At 31.1% G+C, this 14,300-nt stretch overlaps 1 protein-coding gene and 1 non-coding gene across 6 annotated transcripts; both read left to right on the top strand.

Annotated features, from left to right (window-relative positions):
- Positions 1 to 859: 859 nt before the first annotated feature.
- On the top strand, positions 860 to 9,513 carry LOC105166355 (BTB/POZ domain with WD40/YVTN repeat-like protein). Of its 5 annotated transcripts, XM_088882687.1 has the most exons (5): positions 860 to 1,013; positions 1,098 to 1,432; positions 2,410 to 2,676; positions 2,771 to 2,851; positions 3,052 to 9,513. In XM_088882687.1, exon 5 carries the CDS (start codon positions 7,991 to 7,993, stop codon positions 9,314 to 9,316), a length of 1,326 nt encoding a protein of 441 aa, XP_088738813.1. In that variant the 5' UTR covers positions 860 to 1,013; positions 1,098 to 1,432; positions 2,410 to 2,676; positions 2,771 to 2,851; positions 3,052 to 7,990; the 3' UTR covers positions 9,317 to 9,513. The 5 variants fall into 5 exon arrangements, with proteins under 5 accessions (XP_088738813.1, XP_088738815.1, XP_088738812.1 ...); XM_088882689.1 differs by having other exon boundaries at positions 866 to 1,432; positions 2,482 to 2,676; XM_088882686.1 differs by having other exon boundaries at positions 866 to 1,432.
- Positions 923 to 1,025, top strand: LOC148787521 (U6 spliceosomal RNA). Its single transcript, XR_016066582.1, has one exon. It is a non-coding gene; the product is annotated as a U6 spliceosomal RNA (small nuclear RNA).
- Positions 9,514 to 14,300: the final 4,787 nt, after the last annotated feature.

Here is a 14,300-nt window from a genome sequence, read left to right as displayed (position 1 = left end):
TAATAACATTGCAGTCTGCACGAAACAAATCACTCAAAAGGCACCTTAACGAGTCGCAGGATCAGACCGGAAGGAAGCCCTCACTCCTGCAAGGAACGAACGGTGAAGCAAGATTCAGATCAGGGTCCGAGTTTTATTGAGTTCCAGTACTTTATTTTTACTCTTTAACCCTCTGTAAGAGGCCTATTATAGAATAGAAAAAGAAGAGAAGGAGCTCAATAGCTCTATAACTCAGAGCACCTTAGCTATTAGTTCAGAGAGCACTCTTAGCTCAGAGCTCCTAACTTATTAACTTGATTCATCATTAAATTTAAATGGATCACCAGTAATCAATTAACTTTCACGTACTTTTACTTTTTATATCTTTTTGTTAATAATTTTAATTTATTCTATTAATATGCATTTAAAATTATAATTAATTGTTAAGACTTTTAATTAAATGTTGCAGGCTCATCCGAGTGTCTTATTTTTTGATAAGGTTCAAAGTCTTACAGTAACTATATTTTGTAGATTTTATATTAATTAACTAAATGCCATCACTCATACTTTTTTCATTTACACATAACCATGTATTTGATTAATTAGTTATATTAATAATTTTCTATTCATGTAAATTTAATAAATATCTATGTTATATTTTCTCTATTTTATTTTATCAAATAAAATATAAAAAAAGTTTAAATTATACACCCGAATGAATGGTTTTAGTTTGCTGGTTTATCATTAATTGCTGTTGCTAAATAGCTGAATTGATTATCAAATTTACATACATAAAGCCCAGCCAATTAATCAACTTGACATTGCGGCCCAAGCATTCATAGGCCCACTTATGCAATTGAACTTCCCTCAGCTTCTTTTCCCACATCGAAGAAATATCAAATGCTTTTGTTCTTGATGGAGAGGCGTGTGCTCACGCTCGTTCGTCCCTTCGGGGACATCCGATAAAATTGGAACGATACAGAGAAGATTAGCATGGCCCCTGCGCAAGGATGACACGCATAAATCGAGAAATGGTCCAAATTTTTTTTGAGAATTTTTCTCTTTAATTTTCCAATTTCCAGGGAATTTAGAGGATGGGTTTGATTTTTTGTTTCCAGAATTTGAACTTGTTCGTTCTTAATCGCCCGAGTTCTGAGCTTCATTGGTCTAAGGGATTTGAAGTTTTTCAGTTTCTGGGTACTTTTTGGCATCTACGTTGGTTCCGTCGGGATTGATTCGGATTACTTTTCCTCTTTTAACATGATTTTTGGGATTTTGTGCTTTTGATATCTCGGCTTTCGGTTCCAGAGGTTATTTGATGTCTGTTATCATTATAATGAACGAAGAAGGATTGGGTCTCGGAGACGGTGGAGAACCGCCTGCCATTGCTGCAACTACGGCGGCGCGAAAGCAGAAAATCGCTGGAAATCTCGTCGATGATTTTGGATTTGTAGTTAAGTTTCTTTGGTAAATCGTTTCTACTGCTATTCAAGACTGTTCACGGCTTTTACTATACATTAATACACAATTTGCTTATTAATGGGCCAAACACAAGAATTTTGAGAAGGCTTTTGGTGAAGAGAGGGAGTGCTGGCATTGAGAAAGTAGTGTTTCGGTTTTGTTTTCTTCTGCTAAGGTCTGGGAGCTGAGTGCATTCATGGGCTTTAGAGCATAAGATATTTCAGAAATTGCAACAGGAAATTAAAAGGAAAAGATAGATAAAGTTCAGACTGGAGTTCTAGCTGTAGATAAATATGATCTCTGGATGCATATGATTTCCTAATTGCATTATAGTAAAGCCAGACTGTTTATCAATCTTATTTTATTTCAATGTTCAGAAAAAATAACAGTAATATACTGAAATTTGTTTTAAGGAATACTTAGACTAGCACGACAGTGGGATCAACTCAAGATTTCTTCTAGTTTTGTACGGTAGATTTTGTTTTATGCTCCAACTTTTCTGTATGGATTGTGTTTAAGTTAGGAGTTCAGAATTTTTGAATAATTTCTAATGTCAGGACAACGGGTTAGTTTTTTTATCTATGCAAAGGCCACCTTTTGCATGATTTGATATGTTGTTCTTTGAGGTCCATGTGAGAGTACATGATCTGGAAGCCGGTTTGGACGAACTTTATAGGAGAAATATAGTATTTAGCAGCATGGTTGAGTATTACTATCTGTAGCTGATTTTCTGGTTGCTCAGCTTCATTTTAGTGTGTCAATGCATCAATTGTCAATCATTTTAGCGCCTTTGGTCCCAAATAATCATTGCTCATAATAGTAAATCTCAAATTGAATATGTATGAAAATACGTTGAGTACATATCTTGACTTACTGCTTGGGACTTACTGTGGAAACTGCAATTGCCTGGTGATTATACAAGTGTTGGTAGATTAACCTGCTTTTGTCCAATGTTCTATCTTTGTTCAGGTATTGTGAGGGTAAGAGCTGGTATTTGGGAATCTGAGACCCTGCATCACTTAACCTTGTGTGGTAATGTAGGTGGAATATCACAATGCAAAGTTGTGAAGTTGAGGGTGAGATGTAAGTAACCACAACTGTGCCAAACTCATGAGTGTCACTCGACGTGATCCAGCTTGGGTATTGTCGAACTCAATTAATGTAAGTATTAAAGAAACTCATGCTCTTTGAGGAGATGATAGCGGGCCAAGCACAAGATTGCAAAAACTCAGACAGGTAATCACAAAGAGATGCTGTAAATAAGTATTGTTTTGAGAACGTCAACATATACTGCAAAAGTGGATTGATAACTTGGTATTTCCTCTTTCAGTCAATGTCAATTCAACAACTTTGCTCTCACATAGGTTCCATATGGTTCCACTCCTTTCTCTTAATTGCAACATGGATCTGCGTAAGTATTGTTTCTTCATCGCTTCCTTTTCTTGGTCATCATGTTACAGAAAAAATATTTATTGCATGTTATTTCTGGAATTTAAGCCTTGCAATTCCTCCTGTCGTGCTTCAATATGGCATGTTAGTCAGTTTAAACTGGTTACAATATAATTAGAGCTGATAATTTATCCGATTTTTGCTGTATTCATCTTCTTGCAGCTGATAGTGAGCACAAATGCTGTTCCATCCCAGAATGATGAGCATCAGTCCTGAAGTCTCAGGTTTGTTTTATGATGATTACGTAACGTTCAAGTAAATCATAAATATCGGCTTCCGCTTGTTGTCCGTCCTTAATGGTAATCCTCTAGCCTGCATTGTGTTACGGGACTATCGTTTCTTCACCAATGAGAGCGCCAAACTTCTGTTATGGATCTATTCTGCAAAGCTCTTTCCATATCTTCCATACCTTCATTTTTCCGAATGGGATACCAGACTCAGAGGTGGGTCTCACTTTCATGCATCATATAACTCTACTTAGGAGAAAGAGGCTCCAGAAACTAACCACAACGAAACTCTGCTTCAAAATGATTTGATCATAGTTTTCTCGGTAAGAAGGATTATTTGCAGAGGAGACCCCTGAGTTCTGGCCTAATTATGGAAATTGTCTCTTGAACTGTTGACACTACAAAATACTGCCCTATGATGATGGTGGGCACGTAAAATTCATTTACTTCCTCAAATTTGAGTTCACCTTCAAATAGTTCCTGTTTTTTCAACTTAATTCAGGTTGGTCCCTACAATTGGTAATTTTTCTATATTACCCCTATAAAACTTTTCTTTTTCTACAGAAAATTATTTTAGTCCTTCACTTTTTATTTTTTATTGCAACTTGGTCCCTCATGTTGATGTGTATTAAAATATGTGTTTGACCAGGACTAAGCATCAACTTTAAAGAAAAATAAAGATTATATAAAATAATTTAGAAAATAAAAAAAGGCGAACCAAATTATTTTATACAACAAAATGGTGATCTTCAATTATACAGAAGAATAGATAATAACTTAATTATATCAACATAATTATCATGAATTTATTGAACTTTTTGAATTTTTCAAATAAAAGAACGCTTGAATGAATAAGGTGTTTTATATACTTCACTTATTGTTCAACATTTTAGCTGACATATTTATCTTCTTTTTTATGTTCTAATTTTAGATGTTTTTTGTTTAGATTTCTTTTTCTATTTTTCTATTCATACATTTTTCTTCAACTTATTTATTCAAATATTTTCTTATTTACAAAATTCGACAAGTTCATTAAATTCACAACAGTATCTTATTACAGTAAAACCTCTATAAATTAATACTCTATAAATTAATAAACTCTCTAAAATAATAAAATCTTCCGGTCCCGACTGGGGTCTTTGTAAAAAATCATCAAATTCGATAAGATAATAAAATAATAATTTTTTGGAAAATTCCTTTATAAATATTAGATCCCATTAAAACTCTAAATTAATAATTCATAAATATTATAATTATAAATATTATGGTAATTTATTAAAATGTGAAGTCTGTAATGCTTTACGCATTTGATCATTCATGGATGATTTTGCGATGCCTTTTAGATGAGAAGACATGGTTGGGTGTTATGAATTATTTTATTATCATATTGAGATTTATGTAGTATATGTTTCATTCATCATGCATGAATATATTTAATTGGGTATAATAGTTATTTAAGTGCAACGAATTAATGTAAACATGTATATTTAAGTTATTCCAATAAATTGATACATGTGTCTATGAATATAATAGTTAATTGTAAATAATGAATTGATATTATACATGAATATATTTAATTAGTTATAAAAAAATAAATTGATGCATGAATATAATCAATGAAACATATATGAATTCATTTATTTTCAATACATATGTACTAAATTTGCTGAATTTAAAAAATCTCTCTTTTAATAAATAAAATATTAATTTATCGATAAATTAATATCTCTCTAAATTAATAAAATTTCATGGTCCCAAAATTATTAATTTATAGAGGTTTTACTTGTACATGAGTTGTGAATGGGAGCTTAGTTTTTAGGTATGCATCTTGGACTACTGTTGCATATTTCGCTACTTTTAGCTATAATAGTTGTTTTTCTGAGCTACTCAATCCATTAGAGAAGTTTTACTTGGGCTGATCACACTATGGTGTCGATTTTTTAAAGCTATTTTCGAATTGAATTGTCATTTATGCTTTTATAAAATAATTTTTCAAATTGTCACTTCAACATCAAGGGAGAGCACTTCTTAGACGTCTCTTCTCTTTTTTTGTCTGTTATTTTTTACATTACGGTTTTGCTTGAAAACTTAATTATATATATTTTTTTAAAATGCGGTATTTCATTTTTTTTTTGTGGCTATTTTTAAATTATGCTGAAAGAGATAACCTTGTTGGCTTGGCGTAGAAGGAATGTATTGGATTTTTTTGTTGAAAATCTTATTGCATTTTATATAGGTTTGAATAACCATATGATTGGTGTATAAATATTATATAATTTATTTGTTCAAAAAATAATTTTATACACAGAGCATGTGTACCACTAGAAGAATTATAATATTTAACTGTAGTTAATTGCTATGATTAATAATAAATAGTCGTAACAAATAGTTGTTGACGACGACTACGCAACGGTTGTTAGTCATGGTTTTTGCGAGGTTGGGTAAAATATTTGTCATGGCTTTTGTTGTGACCATGATTCTTAGCCGTGACAGATAATTTTTTCATGGTAGAAAAGTTAGTTTTTTACATCATTTTATCGTAATTTTTAACCATAATCACTAATATTGTAGCGAAGAGTAATTTTTTTTCTAGTGTACGTAGCCTTGACAATGAATTGGGGTAATTGAGGCTCCAACCCGGATTTTGGAATTGAAGTACACTCGATTCGTGTGCATAATTTTTTAATTTTTTTATCATATTTGTTTAAATTAATGAACTAAAAGAAAATCAAATTTTATGAACCCAATTAATTTCGAATGTGTATGAATAAAAATTTATTGATATAATTAATTACTAAAGAGATAGTTATTTTGTGGAAGAAAAAAGTAAGGGTATATTAGTCAATCTACTGTCTATCAATAATAGTTTTCTAAGATCTTGAGCGTTAAATATATAGTTAAAAAAAAAGGAGTTAATTATTTCAATATTATAAAAGGAAAAAAATTGCAAAAAGCATTGTTTTTTAAATGTTTGTAAAGTAATACTTCAATATATTTATTAAATCGATTATTGACTAATTGAGAATATATATATTTATAATATAGTAAATATTTAATTAATTTTTAATAACACATTAAATATTTGTGTTAATTAAGAAATTCCCTATAATGTTAGAATTTTTAAAAAGAATTTAATAAAAATAATTGTAGGTGATTTTGTGATAGAAGAATATAACTATTGCACATTATGAATTCTAATAATGTCCTCCTGATTCATAACTGCGTAGTTGACGTTGCCGTCCAACTCTTTTTCTTTGGTGCTCTTCCTTAATATTACTATATTAACCCAAAGAATATAATTAGTATTAAAGTGATATTAACGGTAAAATTCGTATATCAAAATAAATATTACTCTTAAAACAAGTCGTTCCTAATATAAAGTGTTACTTATAGTTATTGAAGATATTTCTCTTACCAAAGATATAATCATAATATTTATTTAAAAAGTTGTGCTACTCTAACACTTAATACACAAAGTATTGAATATAGTATGAATTTAAAGGACATCACATCCTAAAATTCATGGGGTTGTTTCTGGACCACTTTGCCCGTCCTCGGACGACCATTTCAGCTGATAAAGGGGTATACTATGTTATTTTTCTTGGTTGCAGAGCGATTCAATGATGTGTTTTCATGGTGCAAACTGTAAATTACCCGAACCGGGTAAGTTTTAAAAGGGTAAATTACATTGGCATCTCTTGAGGTTATATCTAATTATACAAATATTACTCGTCTTTTGTATTATAGTTATAATTACAAACATATTTTGTATTCAATAACGAAACTTTATACAAACACCTTTTAGATACACTGCTCTAACACTTGAGAACATATCAATATGATTTGCCCAAACCACAAGAAAATATTTTATATATTCAAAAAAAGAAAACAAAAATTGCACAAACAGTTGGTTGGGGCTTTCTGTATATGAACCCACCAACAAAACATTGTAAAAACAACGAGAAAGTGAAGAATGAGAGAGCGAAGAGGCAGCCCATTACCCACTCTTTACGGTACTGCTGCTGACTTTGATGGATAGCGTAGACTTTCATCCCAATTGGGTAATTATTTAATTCAGAGGACTGCCCATTCTGTCGACGTCACAAACCGTTGGATTCATCGTCCAAGGATCTGACGGCTTGACACGAAAGAAAAATCCTGCTGCAAAAGTGCCCTCTCCCGGGCCAATTGTTTTCTGTTGATTGATATTTTTGTAGAAAGCTCAAAGATCAGTTGTGTTCAGACGAGCAAATTCCAGAGAGAGAGAGAGAGAGGAAAGAACAGAGTCAATTTTGGTAACCAATAGCTTGTTTCTTCCTGTTCTCTTCACCAGCTCCCACGGATTGAATACCCGACTATGTAATCTTGCAATTCGTAGTTGGAGATTTGTCAATTTCTGACGTTGGTTTGATGCTTCTGCTTCACTTTCTCTGTTCTTTGATGGGGTTTCATCGTGCTTCGCATTTGGGCTTGCTTTTTTACAAGAATATGGGCTTATACAGGTTTTTTTCATCTCATTCTATAGCTTGCTATGGTCTTTTGCATTTGAAATTTCGGCATTGAATTGAAGCTCCTCTTGGAAGAATCAAGGATTTCCAATCTTCTGTCTTTGTTGTTGAGATTCACTGATTTTGTAGTTGTGAGGTGTTTGGATTGGAAGTTTCAAATTTGAGCGGCTACCTTGTGTCTTGTCTTCCAATTCAAAATCTTATCCGGGTTATTCCAGAATTCTCTTTTTTCATATATATTTGAAAAAAAAAGGGAAAGAAAAGTGTTGTTCTCAAATGTCTTGGTGTTTCTCTTTATACTTTCTTGTGTGATTCCTCTGTTTTCACTGGCTTCCTACTCTTTTCTGGCTTCTTTGCGTTTGAGTCATGGGAGTTCAGAAAGATAGGGTGAGGTTTAACGTTGGTGGCAGAATCTTTGAGACCACAGCGACGACTCTTGCAATTGCTGGTCGTGATTCCCTGTTTGGAGCTATGTTTGATGATAATTGGGATCTTCAACCCAATGTGATGGGCACCGAGCACTTCATTGACCGAAACCCTGATTGCTTTGCTGTCCTGCTTGATCTCCTTAGGACAGGAGAGCTTTACATTCCGTCAAACATTCCTGAAAAATTACTATACAGGGAGGCCCTGTTTTATGGCCTCTTGGACCATGTCAGGGCTGCTATGTGGGGCCCATTTGATGGTAACAGGCTCCATTTGGCGCAGTCGATAATGGGTCGGGCTCCTGGCGATGGCACAGCTATCCGGGCAGGGCCGGATGGAGGTTGCTGCGTGGCTCACGGCAGTATGGTTCATGTGTATGACTGGATGCTGGAGGAGCACCCTCCAATAAGTCTTGATTACCAGAGGGTGAATGATGCAATTTGGATCGATTCGGAAAGCATTGTGATCAGTGCTTGTGAAAGGTTGGGGCGGGACGATGGGGGGATGGGGTTGTTCAGCGCGTCAACGGGAGAACTAAGGTATAAGTTTCATGTCACACATGATAACCAGGTAAAGAGTTACACGGGTGGTGCATTGAGCTTTAATTCAGATTACAAGCTGTTCTCCAGCTGTAAAGGTAGGAGCAATGAATATGGGATCGGCGTCTGGGACCAATTAACTGGAAAGCAGATAGATTTTTTCTACGAACCACCTGGATGGTCACTTGGTGATGCAGACAAGTTGCAGTGGTTACATGGTACCAACTGTTTGCTGGTGGCTACTTTGTTTCCAAGGAAGGATAATTGTTACATCAGTCTGTTGGATTTTAGAGACAAGAACATGGTTTGGTGTTGGTCCGATGTAGGGGCTCCTACAACAGACGAGCGACGGGTCAGGGATGCGATAGCAATGGAGGAGACCAACTCTATATGTGTTGTGAACGAGTATGAGGATTTAGGATTCATGGACTTGAGAAGTTCTGCTGGGGTAGTTAGGTGGAGCTCAAGAAGTCGGTTGATGAAAGGCAAAATGCCCGACGAGCCATGCTATCCTAAACTAGCATTGCACGAAGGGCAGCTCTTTTCATCGATGAACGACAGTATTTCAGTTTTCTGTGGTCCAGATTGGGTACTGACATCGAGGCTACGAAACAGTCACGGTGGTTCCATATGTGATTTTTCGATAGGGGGCGACAGGCTTTTCGCCCTACACAGTGAAGAAAACGTGTTTGACATATGGGAGACTCGTCCTCCCCCAATTGTATGATGTGTTCAGTGTGATCGACATAATTTGAAATTGCAGATGACAAAATCACAGTTCAAATTCTTGTAGGTTATAGAGGAAACATGAATTGTTATATACAGATATGTCCTAACGACAGAACGAAAACCATACGTTACAACCTGAAATTTGTCGATGCTTCGATTCGACATCTAAGCATACTCTAGTACTAATTGCATTCATCACCTGTTGGTCTTCTTTTGAACCCAACCCTCAATGGCAATCATCCCTTTACACCTTTTACTTTTCTGGAAAAATGATTCTTATCCTTGCAATGCTTTGGACATTGCATTGTAACTTCTGAGAGATTCCTCTGAGACAAGCAGATAACAAGATGCCTTGTGCATGTGAGTAGTTAGAACCTGCTAAGCTGGCCAAGGTTTGGTGAGCTTTGCCCTAAAGTTTTCTTGTTCTAATGGGCTTATGAGGTGTGTTCGGGATGCTGGATAGATGAGGAAAAAAAACACATGGAGGTAAATTATTATTATTTTTTTTAATAGGAGATAATTTGTTCATTTACAATATTACCGTGATTGTTTGCATTTTTCCTTTTAGTAAAAGTTGAAAGTTTTTTATAACAAAAAAATAACGAAAAAAAATTGAAGGTGGACTGCATCGATAAATATCTTAATACTTACAATTTTACTTGTAAGTTACAAAAATCGATGGAGCTGTTTATAATATTTGGATTTAAATCAACTTAATTTAAGCATTTTAAAAGTAAAATTTATAAAATAAAAATACTATTTTCAACAATAAGCTGATAAATATTTATTTATTTATTTAAGACATTTATAAACACTCTCTGGCTTTATAAATACTTTTGTATTCAAAATCATATTAAATCTCTACTTCATTTAATATATACCTTCTACATCTACCTAAATTACATCATTTATTTTATTTTATTTTTCAAAAGAATTCTTATATATAAAAAAATTTGAAATAAAAAATTGGACGAACGGCTCTTGCTTTATAGGCACTACATCCGAGGAAATTAAGCTGACATCCTTTATTAAAGTTTAACATATTATAAGCTGCATTCCTATTTTAATTAAAGTTTTAGGGCCCCAACTCATTCAGATTGAATTTTTTGTTGAAAATATTATTTTATTTAAGAGTAAATTACAACCGTCTCTCCTGAGATTTAGTATAAATATAAATACATGCCTCATTGTTTGAGAAATTACAAATACCCATATAATTTTAACGTACGTCTACCAACAAATACTTTCAACTTTTCATCTAATTTTTATGGTGAACTGACCAAAATGTACTTTTAGATTATAAATTATGACTTTATATATATATATATATATTATAATTTTAAAATATTTTTATGAACTAATATTCCCTCTAAATTATTTATATTGTCTACCTTCGAATAGTTTTTATATTTTTTAAATATTTTTTTTATTTTTAAAAAAAATCAATAAAGATAAAATAATAATGTTAACTTCACCGTCTAGGGACTACACAATTATTTTAAATTTGAGGGGAGTATTCGTAATTATGCTATCTTAGGAAATGTAATTATAATTTATCATTTTATTTAATATACACACAATATGTATAAGGATGATTTCATTAAATATTTTATTTTGAAAACAATTTATACATATAATATGTGTGTGTTAAATAAAATAAAAAATAAAAACTTTGCAACGGAAAATTCGATCCACAACGGAACCCGACAGGTTACTGAATTCGTACTTTTTGACTCTGGGCCGGCAATTAGCGTGAAAATAGGACACAAATAAGGACACCCATCTAATTATAATTTAATACCTCAATAGCGCGTTTAAACCATTGTCTTCCTTCTACTCTCATAATATTTCATGTTTTTTGTGCTAAACAACCAAATCTAATATGAGGATAAAACATTTTTTCCTAAATTTTTTTTATTTAAATTTGACTCCTGTTGATTAGAGTTTGGATAAAAAATACTGAAGTAAGCAAAAAAAAATTTATATAAATTTTTAATTTTAACTCTCATTTAATATTCTCGTATAATAATTTTGTATTTATAAATGAACAGATGTACTATATATATATATATATATGGAGTAAGGTTAACATCATGATATTTTTTTTTTATAAGTATAAAATTATTACATGAGAATGTTAAATGAAGGGTAAAATTAAAAATCTATACAATTTTGTTTATTAACGTCAACATTTCTCGTATAAATCCTAACAAAAATTAAAGGAATCAAGTGAAAACACTAAACTTTCAGAGGAAATGTAAGTATAATTTAATTTTTTTTTAAAAAGAAAGTATAATTTCATATTTTTAGATAAAATTTAAGTATAATTTACCTAAAACTCTAATAGGCACAAAATCCTTCTAAAAAAAAGGAAGAAAGTCTTACGCCTGAAGGGGTTGTGTTGCCTGTCTGTGAGAAGTTGAAAGCTGATGGGGTTTTATTTTTTAAAAGGATTTTGTATATTAGTGTTTTTTTTAAAAGTAAGAGGGATAAATTATTATTAATTGAAATAAATTGATTACGAACATACATGTCGAATATCATTATCTAACAAAAATTATTACAACAAGCATACTCTGATCAATAATATTAAATGAATTAAATATAACCAATACTTATTTAATGTAAAAAATTTAAGAAATTATTTAATGTGTAATATTTTTATAAATTATGTTGTAAACGGTATAATGAATGATATATTTTTTTTTATAAAAATTTATCAAAAAAGAATTATTCGTAAATTGATCTCAATAATTCTAAATTTATTGATAAATTTTGGATAAAAATTGAAAATAGAAAAATTAATTTAATTAGTACGATTTCTAAAAAGAAAATCAGGTTTGGGTCTGATAGAACCCAAACACTAGGTCTAGTCCGATCTAGAGACCCATGAGTCTTGAGTGAGGTTCAATATATTGGGTAAGATTTGGGTATAAATTAATTTGTTTTTAGATTTTTTTTTTGTCTAGGCCTCGATAGGGTCTTATCTACCCATAGACAGGCCTACATAAGAGATAAATTACTATTTTTTTTATATGAGGGAAATTTGATCAAGTACAATATCACAAAGGGGTTGCGTGCATTTTTTCAATTGAAATTATTTAACTTATATTCTTGCCTTGATTTTGAAATTAGTGGTAAGATAATTGACATATAATACTTGATATTAGCGGATGATTACGTTCGTAATATTTGTAATATTTTTCTTTAATACCATTTCCACACTAATATCATATTTATTCTCATTTTCACATCCACTTAGTAGTCATTATCCCCCACAATAATTTATTCACACTAATTTTTGTTAATTATTTTTTATTTATATAGTGGATAATTTTTTCACCTATATAAATTAATGGGGCATGGATTTTATAACTCATACAAAAATGTGTTAGAATCCTATAATTAGGGGTGTCAATAAGTAGAGTAAGAACATACCCAAACCCAGAAACTATTCAAAGATGCGTACCCAAACTTAATGAATATTATTAAAATTAGGCCCAAACCCAAACCCAGAAATTATTCAAAGATGCATATCCAAACTTAACGAATATTATTAAAATTAGGCCCAAATCCAAACCCTTTAAAAAATATAGATTGTGTCTGTACCCATCAATACCTATGGGCCTATGTACTTAATTTGGACCTAAAAAATATATTTATTTTTTAATTATATTATTATTTATCAATTGATCCATTAGAGGTGTGCAATTTTCAATTAATCAACCAAAAATCGACTAAATCAAAAATTCAGTTTCTACATAATACCGAACCAAAAATTCATTTCTGTTTCAATTATTTTTTGTAAATTCTGGTTATTCAATTCAATTTTTGATTTTTTATGTTGGTTAACCAAATCGAATCGAATACTGAATTAAAAATAATATATATAAATATATTATATTATGAATATATAAAAATATAGTAAGAAAATAATATATAAATTTTAAGTATTTTAATGTAAGTATTTATAAAAAAATAATTTTACAGTTAATACATACTTAATTATTATAATTAATTATTAATAATTTATAACAAACAAATTAACATTACATTTTTTTTTAATATATTTTCAGTTAGTATGGTACAAAATCTAAAGCGAACCGAAATAAGTTCGGATTTTACTGAACCAAACAGAATATTTAGGTTTGGTATTCGGTAGGCTAAAAGATTTCAGTTAATCGAACTTTCAATTTAGTTTAATTCGGTTAATCGAATTGAACACTCCTAGAATCTATATTTAACTGAACAAATCTAAAAAACTTAAGACATCATGACATTTTTTAAATTATGTATAATTTTTTAAATAATAAATAATTAGTTATATATATATTATGATGCTGGGTATATTTTTCAAAATCTTGATAGGCAATATTGTTTGTTTGAAGAGTTGAAGTGATAGATTAAATTTTAAAGTTTTATAATATTAAATTAGATGCTATAAATATGTTGATTTGATATATTCGTAAGATTATTTTGTATATGGTGTAATAAATTATATAATATTTAAAAAATTATATAGAAAAAGAGTTATTTGTGAATTGGTCCAGTAATTCTGAATTTATTGATAAATTATGGATAAAAATAAAAATAAAAAGAAAGAAATTTGATTTAATTAATATGATTTGAAAAAAAATACAGGGTGACACGTGTCAATATGTAATTGGAGAAAACTTTAATTGACAAAAAATGTGGAAGGAAAACTTTAAAATAGTATTGTTCTAAATAAAAAGAGTAGATAATAGTAAAAACGGCCTTCTGAAGTTGGGTTGAGTCTAGGCCTGCCAACGGGCGGATATTGCTCTACTCGCATCCAGACCCATTGAATACCTGTAGTCATTTTTTCTATACCTTACCCATATCCTACCCTATAAAATACCCATTGGATCTTGCCCAAATTATACCGAAAAGATTAGGCAAAATTTGGGTCTTACCCATTTGTTTTTTCTTTTACACTATGTTTCAAACAATAAAAGTTTTCA

The sequence above is a fragment of the Sesamum indicum genome, linkage group LG7 (genome assembly GCF_026168435.1).
Source record: "Sesamum indicum cultivar Baizhima isolate 11 linkage group LG7, ASM2616843v1, whole genome shotgun sequence".
Lineage (NCBI taxonomy): Eukaryota > Viridiplantae > Streptophyta > Magnoliopsida > Lamiales > Pedaliaceae > Sesamum > Sesamum indicum.
Note: the sequence above shows the minus strand (reverse complement) of the source record. Positions and strands in the feature narration are given on the sequence as shown.

Excerpts from the sequence above, each read along its gene's own strand:
- LOC105166355 (XM_088882687.1), top strand. The coding sequence starts at position 7,991 with ATGGGAGTTCAGAAAGATAGGGTGAGGTTTAACGTTGGTGGCAGAATC.